We start from the raw sequence: 27,552 nt of genomic DNA, 5'->3' as shown, positions 1-27,552 counted from the left end.
GGCAACAAAAGGTAGCTGTGAGCCTTCTGTTGTCTGGACGGGGTATTCCAGAGAGCTTCCCGACCTTCCTTCCCCCACAGGTTGAACGGAGAACCAAAATCTCCCAAACTGTACAGAATGACGCACAGCCATGATTTCAATTTTGAATTTATTTAGAAAATCCGGATTTTGCTCAGTGATGTTTCTTCACGCACAGCGTCTGTCAGTATCTGGCAGAAGTTTCGAGTTCCCTCGGCGAGCCCCCGCCCAGCACAGCAAGGCCGAGTCTGTCCCAGCGCGGCTCACGGCAGCTGGAGCCGGACGGACGTGCAGACAGGCGGCTTCCTGGCTGCGCCGGGCGTCTCACGAGCACAGACACTGCCTTCGCACGACTAGCTGCTCTTTCTAAAACCAAATCAAATCTTAGTTTAGACTTCAACCGTAAAATCACGATAAAGGGAACTCGGTTGACATAGCTTCCTGTCACAGTCAGGCCATCAAGGCCCAGCGCGCAGCGGCGTGGGCCGGCCCCTTCCCCGCACGTTCTACTCCGTTAGGGGGAACTTCTCGCTTCCACAAACGGCCGTGTTCAGGGCCAGACCGAGCTCACCCTGCTGTGAGCAGGAAAAGAGGCCCCGGGCACTCATCTCCGCACGCCGGGAGCTGGCCTCGTCTCACACTGGGCTCCCTCCTGAAGCTCTGGACACTGGGCCAGACTCGGCTGCTTCCTGGGAACTGGCAGAGGTCGCGTGCCTCGCCTTGCCTTACAGCACCACCTCTTACCCACAAATTGGCCCACTGCCTCTCAGAAGTAAAAAGAACTTAATTGTGTAAATCTGCAGCCATTTACACCCTCATGAATCCAGCCCGCGTGAGCGTCCAGGAAGGCCGACGCTGCCCTTTGACTCCCGGCGCCTCTGGCGAGCTCGGCGGAGGGGGCAGGTCCCACTCAGCCCGGGCCGTTTGTCATCGCCAATTAGCAACGGGCTGCGTTCAGAGGCCCAGGCCGCAGCGCCAGCGACCAAGAGCTTATCTAGCCCCCCACCCTCCCCAGTGGTTGAGTCCGGCCCCGCTGCAGCGGCCCAGGGTTTCGCTGGTTCGGATCCTGGGCACAGACACGGCGCCGGACGTCAGGCCACGCTGAGGCGGCGTCCCACATGCCACAGCCAGAAGGACCCACAACTAGGATACGCAGCTATGTACTGGGAGGCTTTGGGGGGAAGGAGGAAAAATTTTTAAAAACCAAGTTTCTCTGAGGGGCTGACGGGGCGGGCAGAGGCGGAGGGGCCCGCTCTCCGGTGGCTGCTCCGGTCCCCGCGGGCGCCGCCCCTGCCCCGCCGGCAGCCGCTGTGGGGGCGGCCCGCACACAAAACGCAGGCGGGGCGCGGGGTCGGCTCGGCCAAGCCTTCTCCCCAAAAAGACAAAGCTAACACGTTTCCGATCGTGCTTCTACAACATCCTACCGGAGGAGGGGAAACCGAGTGTTTATACAGCAAGCACAACTTTTAAATTGCTAATACAAAAAGTTGCTGCCCCTACTGAAAACAGTTGAGTAAAAAAGTAGGCATATACTGTACTTTCAAAGCTCTGGGCTGTTTAAAGCATCCATCAGTCACCTGGCGGAGGCTCCGCCCCTCCGGGCTGTCCCCACGCCGGCGGCCCCAGGCAGCCCCCGGCCGGGCAGGGCGGGCGGCGGAGCCCCGAGCGCGGTGCCGAGCGGCTGCAGCCCCGGGTGGCCGCCCTCGCCGCCCGCCCCGACAGCTCTGCGCCAAGCGCCGCCGCCGGGAGCCCGGCTCGAGGGCCGCCCCGTCGTGCGGGCGCCTCAGGGCCGGCGCGGCTCGGCGGCGCGGGCGCGGACGCAGGTGCAGCCCACGGCGACGCTGACGTACTCCTCGGCGTAGACGGCGCGGCCCCCCGCGCAGGCCGGCGTGCGGCGCAGCACCACGGCGGGCACGTAGACCGGCGCGCTGCGGAAGCGCAGCTCCTCGGCGCCGCGCGGCCCGGTGAGGCAGCCCGCGCACAGGCAGTAGGCTTCGGGCAGGTAGCGCGGGTAGCGCGCCGGGTCGTAGGAGATCCTGCGGGGAGAGAGACAGGCTTAGCCCCGCGAGGCGCGCCGCCGGCCCGCCCACAGCCGGGCCGGTCCACACGGCGAGCCGCGGCACCTCGTCACAGTTCAGGTGGCCAGGACAGCGTTGACAGCCACGTCCAGGCCATTCTCTAAAAAGGCTTCCCGAATCTGCGCTGATGGACGCGGAAGGGGGCGCTCGCTAGCTCTGCAGGGCCACGGAGAGCGCGCGGCGGGCGCCTCTGCGCCTGGGCCGCAGCGCCTGCTCCCAGGGCCACCTCGGCCACCAGCCCAGAGCAGTGGCTCCCGAGGCCTCAGAACTGCCTCCCCTCCAGCCCACCAGGCTCTGCTGCCCCAAACCGGGGCCACATCCACCAGGGCGGCTACCCACCCTGGTCCCCAGGACAGGGCCACCGCCCCACGGAGCCCTGCATGAGGCTAGCTGGCCTTGGTGCCAGCCGGTGCGGACCCTGGCCACCCGGCCGCTGACAGGGCCATAGGCAAAGGAAGCTTCGAGACACCTGTCCAGAAGGCCGCGAGGTAGGCCTTGTGTCCCGTCTGTCTGTCGGGGTCCATGTGTCCTCCTCTGTGAAGGGGCCGAAGCCACACCAGGGTAGGGCAGGACTGGCCAGGCTGGGACGTTTGAAAACTGAGTGATGGTTTAAACCTGATCGTTTTCATCCTCCTCCACGTCCCCCTATTGTCTGGTCTGATGCCAGGAACCGAGTGTCGCACCTACACAACACCCTGTGGCCGCCGGTGGAGGAACAAAAGCACCCCCGGGCCGGCTCTGCCCTCCACCACCCCTCGCCCCAAAGCAAAGAGGTCAAAGCTGTGTCTGGGCATGAATGGGGACCCAGGACTCCTCCCTGACGTCCCCTTGCAGAGGGAAGGATGGTCCCCGTTTCTCATGGGATTGCCATGACCTCAAATTCCCATGTCCGTTAATCTGCCCATTTAAAACACATACAATCCTCTTAGGAATGTTTCTCTTTCTTCTAGAGCTGAATCCTCGGGACCCCAAATCTCAGAATCACAGCCATGACTTCTCTAACCTCTCAAGAAACAAACATATTTGTACACCCACGACATGCCAAGCCCAGGAAGGCCCCCAAAGTGCTGATCCAATGGGAGCCTATGATATAAATGAAAAAAATGAGATGGGCTTAACGGCTTTTAAACCTTACAACTTGAGGTGTGTACAGTTTCTCATCTGGGTTCCTGTTAACAAGGACTCTTGACAATAGTGTGGCTACAGCAAAGACAGCTCCGTGGGAGAGACGCTGGCCTGGTTAGCCTTACCCCTCCTGGCTTGCAGAAGTTTGATGTCCTCCAGACAGACTAGTTCTGTGGACTAGTTCTCTTGTAGGTCCTCACTAATAATGGCTAAAATTCATCAACCAAGTTAAGAGATTTCCAGTTAAGAAGTATGTTCAAACCACCCAGTTAGAGAATGGGCAGAGGCAGTAGGGGGCCTAGGAGAGGTAAGGGGAGGGTGAGCCAGCAGCCCAGTGTCCTAGGAACAGAGCTGAGGGTTTCTTGCAGAAAGGGGGAGCTAGAAGGTGGACGATGCTGATGGGCCAGTTGTAGGCGTGTTGGGCGCAGGGAAACAGAAGCCTGAATGAATTTCAAGCATGAGTGTAACAAGATAAAAAAGCTATGTTGGATTGGCTAAGAGGTTTCTCCACTGAGGAGATCATGTCAATGAGGCAAGTGTTAACTCTCAGTGGCCAGATGAGAGTGGGTGGCCCCAGACATGTAAGGAAGCTACATGGGTTTCTTCCATTTGGGTCCAACATCTTTAAACACTGATGTATTAGATGATTGGGCAGGCAAGAGTCTAGAAATGGTGTCTTCGCGCAACAACAAATTTACTCACATGGTGCCAACTGTGTGCCATTTACACAGTAGGAAAGAACTAAGATGGTTTCGCCTGAAGGGAGGACCTGTGTGGGAGCGCATGTATCCCAGGGGGCTGGGCACCGCAGTGGGTGAGCCAGGTAACACCTGCCACATGTGGAAGGAAAAGAAGCTAGTGAGGCCAGGAGCTGGCAGAATCCCATAAAGAGAGTGGCGACAGTTAAACTAGAGGGCCACACCCAACCTGCCATTTGAGCATTCTAAAGCTGAAAGGACATTTCCAAGTACTTGGCCACTGTCTGAATGTGGGGGATGAGGTCAGAGAAGTCAGCAGTGATTCCAAGGCTTGCAGTCGGGGTGACCAGAAGGATGCGAGTGGCAATGGGGGGAACAAGGAGGCCTCAGGCACAGGCAGCCCTGCTGGTGGTGAGTGCTCAGGCGTGGACCCCTTCAACTTCCTTCTCATGGCTGTACTACAAGGAGAGAGGGAGAGTCAAGACTCAGGAGTGAAGGCTAATAAATCCGTGATGTGCGAACAGGAGGAGCATGGGGTGGGGACTGTCTACAAAATGCAAGCTGTCTCTGCCGCCAGAACACTTACACACTGATCCCAGCCATTCCTCTTTCCCCCAACATGCACACAAATAGTTGAAAATATATTTTTTAAGCTTCTCATGACTACTTTCCCTTAGTTCTGTCATCAGGGCCTTTGTAGCATAATGAGGTCTGTCCTTGCAAGGACGGATAAAGCCGTCCACCCTGGCCTTTCTGACTTGTCCGCCCTCCTCGGGAACGCCTCACTCCTCCCCCCAGCGGGGTCTGCTGAGGCACAGGTCCCCCCAGCGCCCCTCTCATGCTGTGGGGGTTCATGTCAGGAAAAATCCAAACTTCTTCGCTCTGCCTTCACAGGCCCCCCCCCCCCCCACCGGCTTGGTCTTTCCCTACGCACCCTTCCAGCGCTCCTCCACTGTCTTCTCCTGCATGCATCCGACACTCCAGTCAGCCCACAGGAATGCTCCTTGCATGTGTCACAGCTAAGCTTTTCCTCAAGATGTTCTCTTCCGAAAAACAGTATCAACTCAATGAAGACTTGCCATATTTTAAGGTCCAACTCATTATCTTAAGTTTTCAAATTTCCTTAGTCAAATTTAACCTCTCCTTTCCCTATATTCTCATAACACTTTGTGCCTGTCAGATAGAACTATACTTTTTCCACATCTTTCCCTGGAAGGGAAGAGTAAGGACTGTATTTTTATTCGTCTTTATGCCCTAACATGCCCAGCACAGTGCTTTACACAGAATAAGAGTTCAGTAGATGGTGAGCTGGTGGGATGTGTTGGTGAGTCTGGCCTGCATCAGCTTCCTGTCCTTCATACTCCGTCAATATAAGACCCTAACTCAAAAGTTGAAGGAAAGAGAATTTATAATATCGCCAGTCACTTTCAACATTTATTCAACAAACATCTGAGTGCCAGTGATGTTTCTGGCAATGGGGATATAGAAGAAACACATATCTGCTATCCAAGGACTCACCACCATCTGGGGGTTAAATGTACAAATAATCACGTAGAGAGTTAGCCCAGCCGTGGCAGCTAGGGAAAACTTCCTGGCAAAGGTTGTTCCTGGGTGGATTCATCCAGACGAAGAAGGGAGAAAGGGCACGTAGGCCAGAGGTCAGAGCCTAGAGTTGAGGGACCATGTCAGAGTTAGGAACTGCAGCACCGGAGAACTACAGGACGGGCTGGAGCCATCTGTGGAGGCTGACCGTGAAGGGTCTCCAGAGTAGACAAGGCAATAGGAGGGATGTTAAAGAGGGAAGTGACCCAGTCAAATGCAGTTTCAGACTGATTCCTCAGACTATGGGTGGGAGATAGTCTGGAGCCCAAGAGAGAGATCTTGGTAGAGACTTTTAATTATTAGCATATAGATGGTGGTTAAATAAGATCATTCAGGGGAGCGTATGGAGAGATACCAAATAAAAGGCAAGGAAAACCAACTTTTTAAGGGAGAAGATGTCTAATTGTGGAGATGGCCAGAAGCAGGGGTGGCATCCCCAGAGCCTAGAAGGGCAGAGGCTTGAGAAGTGGCTGGTAAAAAACTAAATATATCTGACTGAAAAAGTTTACTGGAAATATAGGGATGGAAGAACATGTTAAATGGCACCATGAGGATATGACCAACGACATATAGAATGTAGGAAACTCAGTAAAAGTTTCATCCCAAGGGGAAGAAAGTGGGAGAGAAACCTACATCTTAAAAGAGGCTTAAGAAACCATCAACAAAATGAAAAGGCAACCTCCAGAATGGGAGAAAATATTTGGAAATCATATGTCTCATAAGGGGTTAATATACAAAATATATAAAGAACTCATACAACTCAATGGCAAAAAGCCAAACAATCCTACTAAAAAATGGGCAGAGAATCTGAGTAGACATTTTTCCAAAGAAGACATACAGATGGCCAACAGGCACATGAAAAGGTGCTTGACATCACTAATCATCAGGGAAATGCAAATCAAAACCACAATGAGCTAGCACCTCACAACTTAGAATCAAAAAGACAAGAAATAGCAAGTGTTAGCGAAAGAGAACCCTTGTGCGCTGTTGGTGGGGATATAAAGTGGTATAGCAAATAGTATGGAGGCTCCTCAAAACAATTAAAAATAGAATTATCATATGATCCAGCAATGCCACTTCTAGGTCTATATCCAAAGAAAATGAAAACACTAACTTGAAAAGGTCTCTGCACCACCCTGTTCATACAGCACTATTTACAATAGTGAAAACACGGAAACAACCTAAATGTCCATCAACAGATGAATGGATAAAGAAAATGTGGTGCATATATACATATATACACACACACACACACAGTATTATTCAGCCATAAAAAAGAAGCAAATCCTGCCATTTGTGACAACACGGGTGGATCTCGAGGGCATTATGCTAAGTGAGCTAAGTCAGACAGAGAAAGACAAATACTGTATAATCTCACTTATATGTAGAATCTAAAAAAACAAAAAACAAAACCTAAACTCAAGGATACAGAAAACAGGCTGGTAGTTGCCAGAGGAAGGGGATGAGGGGTGGGCGAAATGGATGAAAGGGGACAAAGGTACAAACTTCCAGTTATAAAATAAATCCTGGGAATGTAACATATATATAATGACATATATAATGACTATAGTTAATAATACTGTATTGCATATTTGAAAGTTGGTAAGCAAGTTGATCATAAAAGTTTTCGTCACAAGAAAAAGAATTTGTAACTGTGTGGTGGTGGATGCTAATTAAGACTTAGTGTAGCGATCATTTTGCAATATAAACAAATATCAAATCATCATGTTGTACACCTGAAACTAATATAATGTTACAGGTCAATTATACCTCAATAAAAAAAAGAAAGAGCCTTGAGTGACAGAAGTCCCAGGGCATCGCTGACCTGGCTTACACCCGTTGTCGGGGGCAGTTATGAACTGAGCTCCTTTTTACTCCCAAGTGTCTCCATTTGGATGAGAAATTATATGGTTGCTTAAAAAACATATCAAACCCAAACTGAGGGACATTCCACAAAATGACGGACCAGTCCTCTTCAAATGTGTCACAGTCAGGCAAGATAAAGCACTGAGAGACTGTCACAGATTGAAGGCGACTACAGAGCCCCACCTGCCAGAGGCAATGTGTGAGGCCAGCTGGATCCTAGAGCAGAAAAGGGCGTTAGTGGGTCACTTTGAATAAAGTCCGGGGGTTAGATAACAGTATTGTATCAACGTGCATTTCCTAAGCTTGATAATTTTGTGAGTTAGGATGTTGACATTTGGGCAATCGGGGTAAGGGGTACAGGGAATTCTTGGTACTAATTTCACATTTTTTTTGTTCGTTTAAAATTATTTCAAAATTAAGAGTTAAATAAAACAAAAAATAAAGAGGATTTTTTTTTTTAAGTTTTAAAAAACCGCTTATGAGACAATCAGGGAAATTTGAACCTGAGTGAATATTTGAAGATATTAAGGAAGTATTAATTCTTAGGCATGCTAATGGTATTCTGTGGTTTTGTTTAACACAGAGTCCTTGTCCTTTAGTGATACAGACCAAACACGTGAGCGTGCACACACACACTGTGACAGTGCTGGATGCTAGTGAAGTCACAAAGTGCCCTCTGAATGTGCTAAATAGCAGAACAGTAGTGACCATTCATTCAGCGGACTGTTCAAGCTCCAGAGGTGGGTGCTGGATGAGGGTACAGCCTTTCCACGAACGCACAAGCCAGTGGTCAGGACAAACCAGCGCACAGTGCACAGCCTGTTGTGAACACCTGTGGGTGGCCAAGGCTAAGGCCCAGGGAGGTCTGAGGTGAAGCGAGGGTGCAAGGGGGGCCGAGCTAAGCAGAGAAGAGGGCGAGGGGTGTGAGGCGAAGGAGCCACACCCAGCCAGCCTGGAAGGCAGAGCACCGCGCAGCGGGACCACCAAGAGGTCACTGCAGCTGGAGGTCTCTGTGCACAGGCATGTGGTGGGCACAGGTTCGCTAAGAAATGGGAGAGGTGGACAGGAGCCTTGAAGATCAGAACAAAAAGTCTGGATTTTACCCTGCAGATCATGGGAGGCCACGAAAGGGCGGAAAGCAGCAGAGACATGATCAGGTTGACATTTGAAAGACCTTTCTGATAGGTGTAGACTCAACTACAGGCCAAAACGAAGCGGGGGTAGGAAGGTCAGGCACAGCCTCTTCAGACTCAGTTTCCTCGTCTGTCACATGAGTTTGACTTGAGGGCATCAAAGATCCTTTTCAATTCTGAACACCTGGGATCTACCTTTCTGTGCACCACAGGATGCAGGTAATGATCCCCGGGTCATCTGTTAGTTTTATAGGTAGGACTGACAGTCGTTTGGACATTGTGATGAGTCAGAAGGCTCATCTGACTAAAAATATCCACCCGATCCCCCCCAGTCGGCCCCCTGAAACTGAAATTCCCACCGTCTCAGTGACACCTCTAGGCTAAGGCGTTGCGACAAAGAGACAGCGCCTGCCCCCTGCCTGTGCCTGGGATGTGGGACATCATAAGACAGCCTAAGTACTTGTTTTCAAATTGTGGTTTTGTGACCGGGAGGTTTCTCTTAAAATAGAAATGTGCTACCAAGGGAGGGAATACAACACATACATCACACCCCTGACACCCTGTATTGTGGGTCTCGATGCCAGCGGTTACCACAGAAAACAGAAAGCACAACACAGACACATTCTGAAGGACGCTAGTTGGGGGATGGAAAAGAGGTCAGGGGAAAAGTCGGAAAGCCTCAGGGCAGCCAGGGGACAGTCACAAAGTTAAAGCCCGTCACCCCAAGCTCCTGCCTCAAGATTCTGGGAAAATTATCAGGCAGGAGTGCTTTTTGGTAGAGAAAGCTGCCATGAAAACGAAACATCAAGAAGCTCCAACAGGGGTCCCTCTCTCTCACCAAACACGGAAATGCGAGTAAGAAGCCCACACAGCTGTCTCGCCTCCTTGTGAGCAATAATTCTTTTGTCTCGACATTTTCTGCATGCTGCTCTGCAGAAGCTTGGCACAGGAACACACTTGACACAAATCAAGTTTTCCTCTCTGATGGGATCCCAGAAGTGTCCCTGGGGCCACGTGTGAAGCTTGGCTTGAGTGAGTGACAGCTGGCCCGGCTTAATCCAAGAACAAAGGACAAGTCCTCCAGGGATGATTAGAGGTGATGGAAATTGAGCTTGGAGAGGAATGTGGGTGACAGCAGAGACAGAAAAAGAGCACTGCCCCTGGGCCCCTGAACTTGGTAGGAAACAATTTGAAGCCGTTCCGGGAGGACTGCCACTCGCAGAACAATGAGCACATTCCGGCAGACAGAGTCGCAGCCACCTGATGTGCTCTCTATCTGATGCCCAAGGATAGCTGTGGTGTTTATTGGCACAAACTCATTCATGTGGCTCACCCTCCTGCTTTCCAAAACAGAAAATTATTCTAGTTTTAAAACAGCAGAGGCTAAGTATGATTGTTTCTTTCACAGCAATCCCAAGACCCCAAACCCAAGATCGAAATGGGGGAAATGCCTTCTCTGGTCTAGGCTGGAAACCCCTAAGTACTGAAACATGTTAAGTGGAAACAAAATTGCCTCAGTAGTCATGGTTGGCCAGATCTCAAGGTCAATGAGTTCAACCCAATAGACTTTCTTAAAAGGGCAGGATGGAGTCTCTAAGAGTCCTGAACCTAAAATTTTGGTCCGATTTAGTTACCAGCCCGTGACGATGGACGAATCATTGCCCCCAGCTTTGCAAAGTGAAGGGGATGGATTTGACCACCAGGCTACTTCCCCCAGCTTCTTGATGGCGGGACTGATAATGCAATATTTCATCAATGTTTTCTGCTTAGAAATGACACCTATAATCCACTGAATCTAAAAGATATTGGAGAATTCCCAAAATTAATCTATGAAGTCAGTGCAATTCTAACCAAAAGCCCAGTAGATTTCTCTTAGAATTTGGCAAGCTGATCCTAAAATTCCTATAGAGAGAAAAGGGCCAAGACAGTTTTGAAGAATAAGGAGGGGACTCACTCTGCCAGGTATCAAGATGTTATAAAATTAGGGTCATATGAAGACAGCTGGCAGCCCTCTGCAAAAGCTGAGGGATAACCAATTTCCCTTTCCAAGAGCTAAGATTCCTCTGAAGAAACCCTGTCATCACCCAGGATGTGGGCAATAAAGAGAAGTCATAATGTTTCCAAAATGTGATTTTCAGACCACCCGTATCAGAACCACGTGAGGCTCTGTTAAAAATGCAGTCTCATACTTCGCCCCACACCCACTGAATCAGGAGGCCTGTGAGTTAACAAGCTGCCCTAGAGACTTGTCTTGCTCATTTAAACTGGGGACCCTCTGACAGCCAGCAGAAGCCCCTTCCTAGTCACACAGTCAGCAGCAAAGTTAGGTGACATCTCTAAAAGGTGGTGAGCCACACATACATTGATTGCAGCTGACAGCAAACAAGTGGACGATTGTGTTTTCCCAAATAAGCTAGAATTTCATGATCCTACCAGCTCAGGACTCCCTACCCTGAGGAGTCTAATTAATGCAGAAGGTCAACGTTAATCCAGCAAGTGACTGGTGTCACAGATGGGACGGCGTTGAGATCTGTTATTCTTCACAGGAGGCACACGAATGAGCTTTAAAACTTGTGGTTACTGTTCCCCCGCCCCAGAGATTCAGAATTCATGGCTCTGGAGTGGGGCCAGGGGGCCGGTATTTTTACCAGCTCCTCAGATAATTCTAACATACAGCCCCGGTGGAGGCTGTTTGGCGTCCAGGTGTAAGAGAGAATGAGTCACTGAGACAGGGGTTTGTGTCAACCTTCCCGTCTCTCTTTTTCCCCTTGGAACAAGCCCCGAGGATGGGGGGGAATGGTTATGAGACTGTGGGGAAGCAGGCGAGGGGCGAGGTTCTGAGCTGCAGGGCCGGTCGTGGGAGGACTCTGTTTGCTGTCCAGGGAGTAATCGGGGACATGAAGACCACAAACAGTTTCCCTCTGTTAGAAAGCTGCAGCCAACAGTGCCATCAGCTCCACCCTCTCTCCATTCGCTGAGGCCTGAGAGAGCCAAAGATCTTCAATATGTGCTGCCAAAAAGCTCTGAAAAATGCTCTTCTGGCCCCTAGCAGAAAACATCAGTTGTGCATTTCTCATGAAAGAGGACACGGAAAAATCAGCCTGGGAGGGCAGCAAAGTCTGACCTGGCATAGATGCCCTGGAGTCAGATCCCCAGTGGGCCTCACCTGGCCCTCTGCACTGGCCAAGGAGAGCTAGGGGTCAATCCTACCCCCATGTGGGGACGGAGGCTGACTTTGGTGTGATCCTGAACTTGGCATCAAGGTCAGCCCTGAAGCTCAGCCAGTGAGGCAGGCTCCAGAACTAAGCCAGCTCCTCTGCCAAGTGCATTGGCTCTGAGCTACTAGGAGCCTGGAAGGGCTCAGCCTGTCCGCCCTCTCCCTTTACTCATGAGGAAACTGAGTTACCGAGAGGCTGAGGGGTCTGTCCAAAGCCTTCCAGCTCACCTGGCTTAGCATGATCAGCTGCCCTGCCCTGCACAGTGGGGCTGCGTGCGTCTACTCTGCACTTCGTGGACATTTAGCAATTCATCACAGGCCTGGTAAGTGGCAAAGCTACAGCCAGGCTATCCACTGAGTCCATGTAAAATCTGTTCATCTGGGAGATCAGGGAAGAGCAAAGAGAGACTAATGGCTTGGAAAAGAATTTGGAAGATAACTCAGAAAAAAAGGCTTTATGGAGAGAAAGAGGGAAAGAGAAATGAGAATGAGAGCCAGAATTTCTCAAAGGGTTTTATTCTTTGGTCATGGCAGATGCCACACATTCAGTGCAGCTGGGAAATATCTCTTCAAAGGAAAACACAGCTCATGCCCACGGGATGGCTTAACTATCTGTCCAGTGGAAGCCGCAGAATTTGGCTTCAGAGCCATCTGATGTGTCCGTCCTTGGGGCAGGCGGGTGAAGTGCCTGGATCAGGGGGAGCCCACCTGATCCAAAATGAATCAGCTGCTGCCATACATTGGTTACAAGGAATAGTTAATATCAAAACATTAGCCTAGACTCTATTTAATTCCAGAAGAGTTCTTGGTGGACTCTTTTCTCTTTGACTTCATTAACTTAGTGAGCAATGTACTCATTGCCCTCCTTCAAAATCTTCACGTGTCATTTTTGGAACACAGACCCCGTAAGGGATCCATAAGGAATTTCACTTCGTGGTCTGTGTGCTCCTGCCTGGAGCTGCCCCAATCCTTCTGTTGGCATTAAGAGTACAATCATTTTATTCAGGTGAGGAAATTTGAAGGAGGTGATGATGGAATGAAATTTTATCATCATCCTCAGCCACTATAAGAATGCTAAAGTAAAACGCAGGCAGTTACAGAAAATAACCATCAAAGCAAAATGAACATATCTACTTTCAGGACGAGAGACTTTAATCCCATGACAATACTTTTATTTTTACTCTGTGAAAGTGATAGGTGCAGCAGAGCCGCTATATTTTGAGTAACTCAGAGAAGAAAACCTGTGCGGTACTTTGGCCAATTAAAGGTCACTTATCCATAAGAATAGTTTTTGGGGAAAATACCAACATTTCTTAAACAAGCTGCTTTAAATGATGATCATCTCCTTTTCTCCAACGAGATTTGGTGAGCCGCCCCCCGCCCCGCCGTGCCCCATGCTGGAAGCCAGGCAGGGGCACTGCTTCTGTTCCTTCCTCTCTCCTCCTGTCCTCGCCCAAGCCCGTCCTTTCTTAAAGAACAGCGTGACCTCAGCCCGGCAGAAAGGCCTGTACCTGCGCTGACACCACTTACGGCTATCCCCTGGAGGCAGGAAGGCTTTCTTAGTTTGTTTCTAAGTCATCAGAATAACGCACAGGTTTGAAGTAGGGACCCAGGAAAAAAGTGAACTTGCTAAGAAGAAACATGATAAAAAAGAAAGGACTTCCCAAATTCAAAGATCCCACGGATGAGCCTTCCCGGAGAAGCCAGGTCTCCCGGGGAAGGGGAGCTGGCGCGGTGCTGCCCCCTGTCGGTCACAGTCGACACGGCGACTCCTTCGACGTCCCGGGACGCGGCCACCTCCCTGAGGCTCGGTCACAGCCCGCACGCATCCCCAAGGGGCTCTGTCCATGGGGGCTTCTGTTCTTAGAGCTAGGACACAAACTTGAAAGTGCATATAGGGGGCAGGGGGCACGTGAAATGGGAATATTAAAAAGGGGGTAAGTTCCTCCCACATTACACTAACTTTTCTAACTTCCTCTACCTAATGCTACAATCCTTTCACAATTTTAAAAACGAGATAAAGAAAAAGTGACGCGAGCCGTGCGCGGGGATCTCGGAGCAAGCGTCAGGGGGTGCGCTGGGCGCGGCCTGCCGGGCAGTATCTGCGCAGGGATGCAGCTGCTGCAGGGGAGGCAGGCGTGTCAGCTAGACTTGAGGGTTCAGCAAAAATATCCCTTTTATTTCTACCTTTCCTGACGAAGACCTTTCTAAAATGCAGCGTTGCTAAACACGTGGTAACGGTTTTATGGGAACGCGAAGGTCATCCCTGTGATTGGGCGTCGCTGGCCCAGGAGACGGTGGTGGCCTCGCCTGACCCACACGAGCTGGAAGCTGCTACCCTGCTGGGCCCCTCTTCCCAACAGACCCGCTGAAAGTTCTGGTAATAGAGAGTGGCGCCAACTTGGGCTCTCCCGGGAAAACGTCCGCTTTACTGACACTTACCAACGTGGATCGGCACCTCTGCTGGTCTGGACTCTCCTTCGGGGCCCCCTGCCGAGACACCCCTGCCGCAGGCTCACCTGCCGTGGAGGACTTGGCCAGCTGAGGGTGGTCCCACTGCCCCTTCAAACTCCCTGGTGGCCCGTATTTTTAAGTCACTCGACGTCCCTGTCCCCTGTCCTCTCTCCTCTCCTTTACTCCTTTTTCTTTCCATTTATTCCCTAGCTGTTGCTGCTATCCATGGAGTTGTTTATTGCAAAAATAAATTTAGGTGTAGTCTCTTAAAGTCCTTGGAGGAAAAGAGTTATACAGAAAAGTTAACAAAGCCTAAAAATAAATTGTTGTGCATTATTCATATCCTGGAGAAAAGTTATCTCTAGATTATTACCCCAAATTGAAAAATATAAACAATTAAAAATTAGAGTATTGGTAGGTGTTTATCTTTGGGGCTTCACATAAATGAGTGATGTGTATCTTTAAACCTTAATAAATCTCAGTGTTCTTACAATAAATGTCTTACTATGTCAGTTTGGCATAAAAAAAGCTTATTGAGAAATCATGTTAATTTTATGCTTGGCATTTTTGTTTTTAAAGCTTAAGAGAAACAAACATGATACCACAAAGCAAATGAGAAGACATTTTCACATTCTGGAAGCTGAATGTTGCTCTTCTAACAGCACGTTGGTCGGGAGCACAGGCTCCATGGAATCAGAGAGGTCTGGGGTTGGATCCCGGCTCTCTCATTTCGGCCCAGCGCCCTAACCCCTCCAGGCCAGTTCCTCCTCTGCAGACCACCCAGCTGGGGGCTCAGCAGGGCTCTGCAGACTCTGTGAGGCCCTCAGTGCCTCTGCTGTAGCCCTCCAGCCCACGAGATCAGACAGGGCATTCGCACCAGTGCCCTCCATACAACAAAGGCTGTCGATACTGCTGAAGCTTCATTTCTTCAGTATCTGCTTTTTCTTCATGGTTGGTGAACTTCCTTTTCTGCTATTTATTCATGAGGAAGATCATCCCCAAGCTAACATCTGTGCCACTCTTCCTCTATTTTGTATGTGGGACACCACCACAGCATGGCTGATGAGTGGTGTGGGTCCATGCCTGGGATCTGAAGCTGCGAATCCTAGGCCGCTGAAGCGGAGCATGCTGAACCCAACCACTACACCATGGAGCCGGCTCCCTGCTCTCAGTTTGAAAATTAAGATGTTTTTGAAATAAATAATAGATGCACATGGCAGAAAATTCAGAAGACACGAAAGAGTGAAAAGCAAGTCTCCTTCCCAGCCTCCCAGGCCCTCCTGAGGCACCCTAACAACCAGGTTCCAGAGATGCCCCAAAGTGTGGTGTGCAGACACTGAAAAGACCACTTAAGAGATGTGTAGGTTATGTCACTTCTCTCTGACCACACACGGCCACACCCACCTCGTCTCCCCTCATGTTGGTGGTGACAGCTCTACTCAAGCGCACTTAGAGCTGCCCCCTTCCTCTTTACGGCTGTTCTGAGAGCATTTTATCAAACCAACTGCCTACTGGTGGACGTTTAGATGCTTCCAGTCCCTTGCTATCACCACAATGAACACCCTTGTACACACATCACTCGGCACGTGGGCAAATGTGGAATTCCAGGTGGAAGTGTGGGGTCAGAGTGTGTGAACTGAAACTTTTGACAGTTAACACCAAATTGTCCTCCACAAAAGCTGTGCCGGTTCACACCCTCTCTATTGCAGGATGCCTTTTGCTCCCCCCTTGCCAACACAGCCTGATGAGTGCTGACAAAAAAAAAGGGTTTCTCTGTGGAGTTTCATTATGCATTTCACTCACGATGCCACAGTCGAGCATCTCTTCGAGTTTCAAGTGTTTGCGTCATCTGAGTGTCCCTCCCTGGGAACTAGGGGGCCTCTGCTCATATTTTCATTAGGCCTTTTCCTTACTGGTTTGAAGAAGCTCTTTAGGAAGAGAGCCTTTGTGACAGCAGTTGCAAGCATTCTTTCCCAGTTTGTCCTTGTATTTTTCTTATCTTATTTATCTTCCCAAGAAGAAATGGCACATAAGTATGTAATTGAATTTATCAGTGTCATCTTTTATGGCTTTGGGGGCCTGTGAGCTGCTGAATAGGCCTCTCCACTCCAAGATTATAAACATAATTGACCATGTTTTTATCTGTTTTTGTGGTTTTATTTTGACATTTAAATCTGTGAATCACCTGGAATTTATTTTGATATAGGGGTGAGATCCAATTGTATTTTTTCCCAGCTGGTAACTCAGCTGTCCCAACACCATTTACTGAAGGATCCATCTCTCACATAAAGAAACGAAAAGCCACCTTATAGTCCAAATTTCTATTTTAAAACCTCTTATCCACCTGAAGCGGTCCTCTCTGTGCCTTTCGGTATTTCTAACTTGCAGCCTATTTCCTTATTCATCTTTCTTAAGAGCTTCTCTGACTGTTTTTAGCCTTAAATACCACTTCTGAATCCAGGCTTAAGGTGACACAGGTGAGCACCCTCTTCCACTCAGGTGACCAGGCCCCTGCAGTGACTGCTAAGAAACCTTCCTGTCCTTCCACACACCTCTCTCAGAAGAGGCTCTGGGCTTCCATGTGTACTGCTTTTTCCAATCTTCACAATAACTCAGGAGGCGGTAAGGAGAAGTGACCACGGGTCAGAAGCACAGAGAGACAGGAAAGGCAGGGCCAACTTCAGCATCCAGCGACCTGGGACACTGGCTTGATGCCTGTCCCTAGAAGGCTGTCCTTCCTTCAGAGAGTGTAAGCCATCAGACCTCCAGGTGCTCACCAAGGGAGCAATTTCATCAGTGTTGCTAAATAATACGAAAAATAATGCCGATGATACCGTAAGCCACCTGACACACATGTGGCTATCGCTCGCAGGCTCCACACAGCACAAAGGCCCCAGGGGCAGGTCCAGCAGCCTAGTCCAGGAGCGCTCAACACTCTGTGTTCTTCTTGTCCCTATCAACCCTTAGGCATTCCCTCCTGCCTGCCACTCTTGGATCTTACGTGGGGAAACAACAGGCATTCAGTCCCCAGGAAAGGCAGCAAGGGCAACTCCACTTAAGTTACTATGTGCAGAATTCTAGGGCTGACAACTCCCAATCTGTACTCCAGTCCTGCCCTGTCTCCTGAGACCACACCTCCATAGCCAACTGGTCATTTATTTACACCTGTGTAGCTCTCAGGCACGTAAAACTCAACTAGAACTCAAAAGGTCTAGTACTGAACGCATTTGCCTCCCAAAACTTGCTTCTCATTCTGTTTCCCCATTTTGCTTAAACACCATCAAGCCAAGCCAGAACGTGGAAGACATGTCCAACGGGACTGCTGTATGTTACTCTTCCGTCTTCTGGCCCGAAGGGCCCTCAACCTAGGAGGGGAGGGAGGGGGTATCTATTTGACTAGAGAGAGGAGGGTTTGTTACAGAAAATCGCAGAGGTGGCAGCTTCTGTCTGGAGAAGCCAAGCTACTGTCTTGAGAGATTTTCCAAGTTTCTTTAAAGCTATTTAGCATATCAAAGGTATAACATGAGGCTGGAGAAAGAAGGATAATATAATAGCTCACTCTTTGGGCCCTGGGAATGGTGGAAACAAAGAGGAAAAGCAAGAGAATGGAGCCACCAGGACGAATGGTTCCACATGCGTGTCCTTGAGGGCGGCAGAAAACCGAGAGGGGCAGGGCTGGCAGGAGGGGTCTGGGCCGGCCCTGCATGTGGGTGGGTGTGGGGTGGGGTTCAGTCACAAGTGAACTCGGTCTTCTGCAGAGAAGCCAGGAGGGGGAGGCCCACCAACTAGCAGGGAGAGGCTCAGGGAAGCCCGGATAGGTTTTAAACAAAATCATGACATGTTCTGCGCACGTCTCCATAGTAGTGTGGACTGCAGCCTTGCCCCACGACACATTTCACACCCTCTCCTTCTTCACTCCTACAACCATCACTCACTGAATCCTGTCACTTCCACTTCTTTAAGTCATTCTTTCAAACTGATCCTAGCCTCACCCCTTCCACGGCCACTGCCTGGGTAGTAATGGCCTGTTGCTGGAAGCGCTGCAGTGCGTTTGTCGAGCATCTGCCCTCCAATCCATCCCTCCCAAAACACACAGCGGCCATATGGTTTCCTTGATCGAAAAGCAACCCACAGGAAAAACGTCAAACTTGCAGCACTGCTTACAGGGCCGCAACCTGGCTCCTGCCCCCTCGCCAGCTCACCTCAGCCACTCCCGACCTCACGCGCACAGCCCCCTGCACTTGAGAGCTGCGGTGCTCGCGTCCTCACTCCCTTCCTCCCGCCCTGGCACTAAGCTCCTTTCCTCTGGGCCTCACTCGCTCCTCTCGCTCTTTCCCTGAAGCCTTTCTAGGAGGCCAGCGGCAGTGTGAGGGCCCCTCCAGGCGGTGACACTTGGCAGTAAGGGCAGGGAAGGGGGCAGGCACAAGTTGCGCTGAGGACCCTCTAGCCACACTGTTCCCTGCACACGCCCCAACCCCCTTTCTGCAGGCTGGTTCTTTCTTCCGCGACGACCTCTTCAACAGGCCAGACTCGGAACGACGCCTGCTCTCAAAGTGCAGTTCGAACGCCATCTGGACCCTCCAAGCCCCATTTCACACCGTCACACGCTCACACTTTCCGCGTCAAACCACGTCCTGCCTCGCACTGTGGTTTCTTTCCCAATCGCCCCACCACTCCTCCCTCGGACTCTAAGCTCAGTGGGCTCAGAGCATATGCTTCTCAGGGTCCACGGCCCAGCAGCGTCCGAACCGCCACAGGCCCTCACGCAACGTCTGGAGGACGTCCACAGCCTTCTGCGCCAATTCTGGGAAAGTTCCTCGAGCATCGCCCGGCTCGGTCTCTGGCGGAACCCACCTGATTGCGCACCTGGCACGGAGGAGCCGCTCGAGAGGCCCCGCCGCACGCGCCGCGCGGTAACGAAAGGAAGCAGAGGGAAGCGGGGGCCTCGGGGCGGGCGGGGGGCCGCGGGGAGGAGCCGCCCCCGCCCGGGCGCCCACCTGCCCGCCGCCGCTCACCTGTAGGCCCACGGCGACACGCTGCGCAGGTTGGCGGGCGGCCGGAAGCGGCGGTCGGCGGGCCTGCCCCCTGCCGGGCAGCTCGCGTTGCGCGCCTGCTCGCGCGGCCCCAGCTGCAGCGCGTGGTGGAAGGCGCCCAGCACGCCGGCCGCCAGCCGCCCGTACAGCTGCTCCAGGAGCTCCTCGGGCCGGTCCGCGCAGCCCCGCGGCCGCCCGCTCGCGCGCTGGGCGCCTGCGGCCCGGCCCCGCGCCAGCGCCAGCGCCAGCAGCACGCCGGCCACGAGCGTCCAGACCTGCGAGACAGGCCGCGTCAGCGTCCGCGCCGCGCCGCCCGCCCGCCGCCGCGGCCCGCAGCCGGCCCGAGGATGGGCGCCGAGCAGGCGGGCCCCCGCGCGCCCTCCCCGCCCGCGCGCCGCCCGCGGGCGCCCCGGGGCCCTGCCCTGCGCCGGCCCGCGCGCGCCGGCCCGCCGCCACCGCCGCCGCCCCGGGCCGGGGGGCGCGCGGGGGGCGGGTGCGGCGTGCGCGTGTGCGTGTGCCTGCCGGGCTGCTGCGCCGTGGGCTGCGAGTGTCTGTGAGCCCTCACCCGCGCGCGCGCCATCCCGCGCCGCCGCCCCCGGACTCGCGCCCCCGGCCCCGCCCCGGCCGGCCCGCCGCCCACGCCTGCGCCGCCCCGCCGCTGGAGAGCGCCGCGCCGCCCGCTCAGGTCGCCGCCCGCGTCCGCGGCCGAGCCGCGTCTGCGCCCTGTGCCTGCGGGCGCCGAGAGCCCCGGGGCAGCCTCGACGCGTCCTCGCCGGTGTCCCAGCGTCTCCGCCGAAAATATTCTCCGATGTGTTACGAGAAAGCCGCGCGAACTGAGGGCCCGCCAGCCACGTGGATTCGGAGCGGGCGATGTCGTGGGTTCCGACCTGGATGTCGCCGAGCCTGCTGTGACGGCGTGCTGTGCTGCGGACAAGGAGAGAGCTGGCGTGCTGTGCCCGTGGACTGGCGCCTGCGGCCTGGCTGAAGAAGGCCTAGAAGTCTCCAGAGCTTGGAAGTGGGCCAACTGTGTGAAGTTAGGGGACACAGATTTTGGCTCAGGGTGGAAAGACTTTTCTAGTAAGAAAAGCTTGTCCAAGAATAGAACAGGCCACCTGGAGAAAGAATGAGCTCAAAACCTAGAAGGATTCTCTTCTTTAGGAGAACTTCCTCTTCTGAGAGTGCGTTTCAGAGAGATGTATACATCAGAGGTTTAAAAACTCTCTTTAATAGAGAGGAGGCCCTTTCTGCTTTCCCCTGAACATCCATAAAATCCTTCTGTGCCTCTGGATCAATTCTAACGTCAAAGTACTAAATCTTTCTCCCAACTTGTAGTTTTATGGCTGTAAGTGGGCATCACTTGGTCTGTTACAATGTTGGAGAATTTCTGCTCTATGATAACTAAATTGTAAGTGCAAGCAGTCATGTAAAATATGCCTAATATTCTGTGAATAAATTAAAGGAAATATTCTGTTTGTTTGCTTGTTTTTAAAGGTTTTATTTTTCCTTTTTCTCCCCAAAGCCCCCTGGTACATAGTTGCGTATTTTTAGTTGTGGGTTCTTTGAGTTGTGGCATGTGGGATGCCGCCTCAACATGGTCTGATGAGAGGTGCCATGTCAGGGCTCAGGATCTGAACCAGCGAAACCCTGGGCATCTGAAGCGGAGCGCGCAAACTTAACCACTGGGCCAGAGGGCCTGCCCCAGGAAATATTCTTAAATGAAGGAACTATATTATACTTCAAGAGCTCAAGAAAACTTGATTGATTTATTCTACAAATTAATGCTTTTTAGGCGGCATGCTAATGAATGTGGTCATTTCATAGCAGTCATACTTCAAAAATAAAAAGATTGATACCAACTGAAAGGTTTTCGAAAGCGTAGCTATTCGTAATTTATGGCTCCCTGAGTGGTTTGCAGCTTCGCTATTTGCCTGCCTTGTGAACCACTGGTTAAACTCCATTTTGGATATGCTGTGTAGGAAAAGAACACTTCTATATGCCTCGAATATTCTATAACTGATGAGTTTAGGAATTTATTTACTGCTAAAAATCCCACTGAAATCTCCAATTTAAGTGATTTAAGCAATTTATAGCTCTTGGTGAGGAAGCATTTGAGGTTATAAAACACTTTTTTTCTGACTACTAGATAAATTGTTTGTGTTGTTTCCTTTCTGGTAAAATGGAAATAAAGATCAATACTCAAAAATACTGCTTATTTTTTCCTTGATTTAAAAAAAGTGTGGGAGTCCTTTAGGAGAGAGAGACTGTCATCACAGTATTTGCATAGGAATGCTCACTACAGGATCCTTTCATGTGTAAGGTGACACAGTGCCAGACTGTTAATTCTGTATATCATTCAACAAAATACCTTCCACTGTCTTATCAGACAATTTCTCTCTTCTCCTTGATTATCTTGGAAGTGGAAAAGGAAATAATCATTTTCCAACAGTTTCGTTCTGTGAAAGATCACGAACTACTGAAAATGCTCACCTATTTGATAGAACGTGAAATTCATCTTTGTGAGACTAAACAGAGTTGAGAAGATGTCTTATAAACAGGTACAAAACGTTTTAGTTGCCTAATTTGTAATCAATTCTCTTCAAATGTGAACATATTTATGAGCCTGTGAAATGAATGTTATAATTAAATCCAAATTTAAGACATACACGTGAGTAAAAGGCAACTAAATACCCCAAACCAAGCTTATCATGTTCCCTTAGACATTGATACGTCTCCAGTGTTCTCTGCTGAAGATGCTACTGTCCTTGAGGTCACAAAAGCTTGATTTTAAGTCATCTTCAGTTCCTCCCTCTCACCCCCTGGTTCACTCAGCCACCCAAATACTGGTCACAGCTGTAAGACTCCTTATTATGGACCAACTGTTCGAAAAATCTTTTAGGCACCATCACCCCAAAAGCTAATGTGTCGTTGGCTACTTTCAGACTTATCTTCTTGGGCTACCAATGTACACATCTACCCAAACCTCTCTCCCTCCTTTAAAGCACTGTCAGATTTTCCCACCAATAGTTCTCTTCATTGCTGTCATCTTGGTTGGCACCTGGATCCACCACTACTCCTGTTCATCATTCCTGGTGCCTTTAACCTCCACACACGATTCTTCAATACCCTGGCCTCTAAATGACTGCCTTAGCTCCAATTGTCTTTTCTCCCATCACATCTGAATTATCAAGTCATCTGGTCATACCCGATACTATCGTTTCTAGTAACTGCACCACCTCCAAACGTGAGGTTTCAAATACCTTCTTCCCTGACACAATCAATTCTATCCTTACCCACTCCTGTAATTCCCTAATCTTGTCAAGTCTTCTAATCTTACTACTTTTTTGTGGTGAGGAAGGCTGGCCCTGAGCTCACATCCATGCCCATCTTCCTCTACTTTATATGTGGGATGCCTGCCACAGCATGGCTTGATAAGCAGTGCCTAGGTCTGCACCTGGGATTAGAACCAGTGAACCCTGGGCCGCTGAAGTGGAGTGTGCAAACTTAACTGCTGCGCCACTGGGCTGGCCCCTATCTTCCTCTTTTTAATGTGGGACACCGCCACAGTGTGGCTTGAGGAGCTGTGCTAGGTGTGCGTCCAGGATCTGAACCTGCGACCCCCAGGCTGTTGAAGCAGAGTGTGCCAAGTTAACCACTATGCCACAGGGTGGCCTCTAATCCTACCACTTTTTAACTAACTATCCCACTCGAGTCCTTACTTCCTTTCTTGCCTAGTTTAGAGTTTATGGTTGAACACTATTACCACACCCTTGCCAACACCCTTAATCCCCTGTTCCTTTTTCCTCTGTTAAAATCATACAACTGAGCTGACTAGACTCAATTCTAATTTGCGACCACGAATCTTGGATAAACATTCAACACACATATCTAGTATCTCTCTCAGTTATGTTCCCTTTTTCCAAGATCACTAGTGACATTTCCCCTCTCCTCAAATCTCTGCTCCCGTTTCCCTCCTCCCCTCCTGTTCCCCACGCACAGATGAGAGCCGTGACTTCTTTCTTTTTAACCACCTATCTGCATTCAATTTCCTATATCCGGCCTTCTTTCCTGATATATTTGATAAACCCTCTCTTGACCCCAGGTCCGACTTTATCTACCATCTAATTCCTCTGTCCCCTTTTATAGCGAAAGGTTCTGTGTTGTCTTTATTCTCTGGCTCTAAAACTCAATTCCCAGTCTCTGCTCAACCTATTCCAATTGGGTATTTACCCCAAACACTTCATTGCAATAACATAAAAGGTTGAAATTATGTAATTACTGCCGAAGTCAATCATCTATCTTATTCGATTTTTATGTATCATTTGACACAGTTGATCACTCCCTTATTCCTTATCCCTTTTGATTAATGTTTGTATAGTGTATCTTTTCCCACCTTTTCATTTTTTCAACCTATCTGTGCCCTTATATTTAAATGTCTCTTGTAAGTAACATATTTAGTCTTACTTTTTAATACAGTCTGATAATCTGTCATTAAATTGGAATATTTAATCTTTTTATATTTACTCTATTTACTAATGTAGCATAATTACTAATATCATTAGTATTTACTACTTATGTAATTACTGATCTAATTCGGTTTACTTTTTTATAATTACTAATGTAGTATAATTACTAATATAACTGGGTTTAACTCCTACCATCCTGTTACTTGTTTTCTGTTTGTCCATCTGGTCTTTGTTCCTTTATCTGCCTTTCCTTGGATTAACCAAGTATTTTTTATCATATTTTATCTTCCATTAGCTTTTTTTTTTTTTTTTTAAGATTTTATTTTTCCTTTTTCTCCCCAAAGCCCCCTGGTACATAGTTGTATATATATATATTTTTTTAGTTGTGGCATGTGGGATGCCACCTCAGCATGGCCTTATGAGCGTTGCCCTGTCTGCGCCCAGGATCCAAACTGGTGAAACCCTGGGCCCCCGAAGTGGAGTGCGTGAACTTAACCACTCGGCCATGGGGCGGGTCCCTCCATTAGCTTTTTAAAAAAATTTTAATTTTGAATCAATTTCAGACTTATGGAAAAGTTGTAAGAATAATACAAAGAACTCTATATACCCTTCACTCAGATCCATTAATTGTTAACATTTTTCAACATTTGCTTTATCATTGTATTTTTTCTTGAACTATTGAGTTGCAGACATCAGGACCCTTTGTCTCAAAATGCTTTAGTAAGGTATTTCCTAGGAACAAGGGCACTCACTTATGTAACCATAGTGCAATTAACAAAATTAGAAAATTTTATAGATATACTCCTACTATCTAATATACAGACCTGTTCACATTTAATCAGCTGTCCCCAGACTTTTATAAAGAGCAAATTTCCCCTGAGTCCAGGATCTGAGCCGGGATCCTGCATTGCATTTTGTTGGCATGTCGCTTCAATCTCCTTTAATCTGGAGCAGCTCCTCCTTGTCTTTTATGATCTTGATATTTTTGAAAAGTTCAGGCCAGTTATTTTGCAGGATGTTCCTCAGGTTGGGACGCTTCCTTTGAGTAGGTTCAGGTTAGATGTTTTTGGCAGGAATATCACCTAAGAAATTTTGTTCATCACATCAGAGGCACGTGGTTTTGGTTTGTCCCATTATTGGTCATGTTAACTTCGATCACTTGTTATGGTGGTGTCCACCAAGTTTCTTCAATATAAAATTAGTATTTTTCCTCTTGTAATTAATAAGTAATTTGCAGGGAAACACTTTGAGGCTATGTAAATATACTGTTCTCATCAGACTTCCACTGCTTGCTTTAGCCATCCACCAGTTCTTGCCTGAACCAATTACTACCACGATGGTTGCAAGATGGGGATTTTCTAACTATCGTTTCTGTATGTATTAGTTGTTCTATTAGATTTTTAATCATATATTCCTTTATTTCAGTTGTTACTCTAGAGACTTCAATATGTATCCTTGACTTATTACATCTGCCACTATCTGAACAATACAACAACCTACAGCAGTTTAATACAGCCTCTCAATCTTTGGGCTAGTATTGTCATATGTTTTATTTCTATATATGTTAAAACCCCACAAGGAATTATTATTAGTTGTTGTTTTAAATAATCACTCTTCTATTATGTATCCCCCTACCTCTTCGGTGCTTTTCACTAATTCTGACATTCTATGCTTCTTTCTAGGATGACTGTGGCTTTTAACAACTTGAACGTATGTCTAGGCTGCAGTTTTCTTTGTATCTATTCTTGCTGGTGTTCACTGAGCTTCCTGAATCTGTGGGTTGATGTCTTTCATCAATTTGGGATAATTTGAGACACTATCTCTTCAAATGTTATTTCTACTCCATTCCTTTTCTTCTGAGATTCCTATTATACTTATTTAAACTCTTGACCATGTCCCAAATATCTATCTTCTTCTTTCTTTCCATTCTTATTTCTGTGTTTCAATTTTGATATTTTCTAATAACCTGTTCACTAATCGTGACTTCTTCTGTGTCCAGTACATTGTTAAATCGATCCTAATAAGTTAGTTTCAAATATTGTATCTTTTAGTTCTAGGTCATCCATTTGACTCTTGCTCATCATTGCAGCACTCTGTGGAAATTATCTTTTCATCCATTTTGTCCATCTTTTCTCTATTTTATTTAATATACTAATCATTGTTATTTTAAAGCCCTTGTCGGTTAGATCCATTATCTGAATTATCTAAGGGTCTGCTTCTATTTTTCTGCTGATTATTGGCCATTTTCTTGCCTCTTTTTTATTGTATGCCAGACTTTGCACATACAAGAACCAGAGGCTACAAGTGATATTGTTATCAGAGAAAGTACCTCTTTCTTCTGCTAGTCAGAGAAGATTTGGGACTAAGAACCTCAGTGAAATCAAGGATTGAGCTGGGTTGGGGCTGGGCTGTAGTTTTTTTAAGAGTCAATCCACCCCTGGTTCATGTCTGTCCTTCCAAGCTTTTGATGGAGCGAGCCTGGCAGATCTGTCTCCTCAGCTCTGAAAGATGTCAAGAGAGCCAAGTTGGCCCCTGAAAGTTTTGAATTTACATCATTAGCTCCTGCCCCACCAGCCTCATAAAATAGCAAATGTCTTGAGGGTAGACCAATTGTATATTTGTGGAAAGTCCTTTCTCTACCAGGACTTTGTCTCCTAAGGAGATTTAACTTGAAATCTTCTTATGCTTTTAAAACTTTAAAAGCCTGCAGCCCAATTCTCCAGCCTCCAGCACCATCTCTACCCTCAGCAAACACCCATGGTGGAAAAGCAATCAGAAGTTTGGGGCTTCTCTAAATTTCTAGTTTGTTGTGCCAACCCCACATGACCACCCAAAGCTCTGCTAGCTTTTCGTTTCTCTAAAAGAGACTTTTTCCCTGGGCCAAGCCCAATTCTCAGCCCACGCACAAAATTGGCAAATGTCTCCAGAGAGGAAAATAGGCAGGATCATCAGCTCACCTAGAAATAACTCTTTCCTCTGAGGAATTTTGGTCTTGTTGCTTCCACAGCTCTCTGGCCACTTTCAACGTATGGTTTTTGCAATAATTTATTTGTTGCGTTTTCCCCTAGTTCTTATAATAGGAGCATTGGCCTGACATGACCTTTTGCATCCTCCTTAGAACTGGAAATCTCACTCCCTCAAAATCTGAAACCTCCTACATCACTTGTTGCTCTTTTCAGTCTTTTTTTGCTAAGTTATCCTCTTTTTCTTGATCTCCAGGGCTCACTGCTTAGACTCTCTTCTTTGTCCTAAGTGGTCTCATCCAATTCCACGGCATTAAATACTACACGTACACTGAGGTCTCTGAGATCTCCATCTCCAACCCTTACCTCTTCTCTAATCTCCAGATTTGTAACTCTAACTGCATTCTTTGGATCTCCAGTTGGATAGTTAAGAGATATCTGAAATTTTAATATGGCTAAACCACGACTACTGATTTCCCCCCAAATCCACTCCTATCTCAGTAAAAGGCAACACTAGCCACTCAGTTCCTCATCCTTTCTTCTCTTTTCCTCACAATCTATATCCAATCCATTAGTAAATACTCTGAGCTTTACCTCCAGAATGTATGCTGAATCTGACCAATTCTCATAGCTTCCATTGCTAAAAAGCTGGTCTCAGTCACCTTCAACTCTTATCTAGGCTACTGCTAGCAGTTCCAACCCTTCCCCTCCCCTCAACCTGCCCACCTCAATCAATTCATCTTCATGGCAACCAGTGTGATCGCTGGTTTCTGAAGGTTAAATCAAATCATATCACTCACCTCTCTTGCATAAAACCTTCTAAGGGCTTTTCTATTTTCTTTTTTTTAAAGATTGGCACCTGTGCTAACATCTGTTGCCGATCTTCTTTTTTTCCCTTCTTC

General features: G+C 48.8%; 1 protein-coding gene across 1 annotated transcript; it reads right to left on the bottom strand.

The window, feature by feature from the left end:
* Window positions 1-134: 134 nt before the first annotated feature.
* LOC138918611 (uncharacterized) lies at window positions 135-21,182 on the bottom strand. Its single transcript, XM_070240553.1, has 5 exons — window positions 21,078-21,182; window positions 19,867-20,248; window positions 19,207-19,784; window positions 1,557-2,054; window positions 135-384 (listed from the first exon to the last, which is right to left on the bottom strand). Exons 1-5 carry the CDS (start codon window positions 21,180-21,182, stop codon window positions 343-345), a joined length of 1,605 nt encoding a protein of 534 aa, XP_070096654.1. The 3' UTR covers window positions 135-342.
* Window positions 21,183-27,552: the final 6,370 nt, after the last annotated feature.

The sequence above is a fragment of the Equus caballus genome, chromosome 17 (assembly GCF_041296265.1).
Source record: "Equus caballus isolate H_3958 breed thoroughbred chromosome 17, TB-T2T, whole genome shotgun sequence".
Taxonomy (NCBI): domain Eukaryota; kingdom Metazoa; phylum Chordata; class Mammalia; order Perissodactyla; family Equidae; genus Equus; species Equus caballus.
The sequence above is the reverse complement of the archived record's forward strand: the minus strand, read 5'-3'. Positions and strand labels throughout refer to the sequence as shown.

Excerpts from the sequence above, each read along its gene's own strand:
- LOC138918611 (XM_070240553.1), bottom strand. The coding sequence starts at position 21,182 with ATGGAGTTTAACCAGTGGTTCACAAGGCAGGCAAATAGCGAAGCTGCA. Across the intron at positions 20,249-21,077 it reads TTTCGAAAACCTTTCAGTTG|TTGGCCCACTTCCAAGCTCT; the intron begins GTATCAATCTTT and ends AACTTCACACAG. Across the intron at positions 19,785-19,866 it reads CCAGCGGCGGGGCGGCGCAG|GGCTCACAGACACTCGCAGC; the intron begins GCGTGGGCGGCG and ends CGCGCGGGTGAG.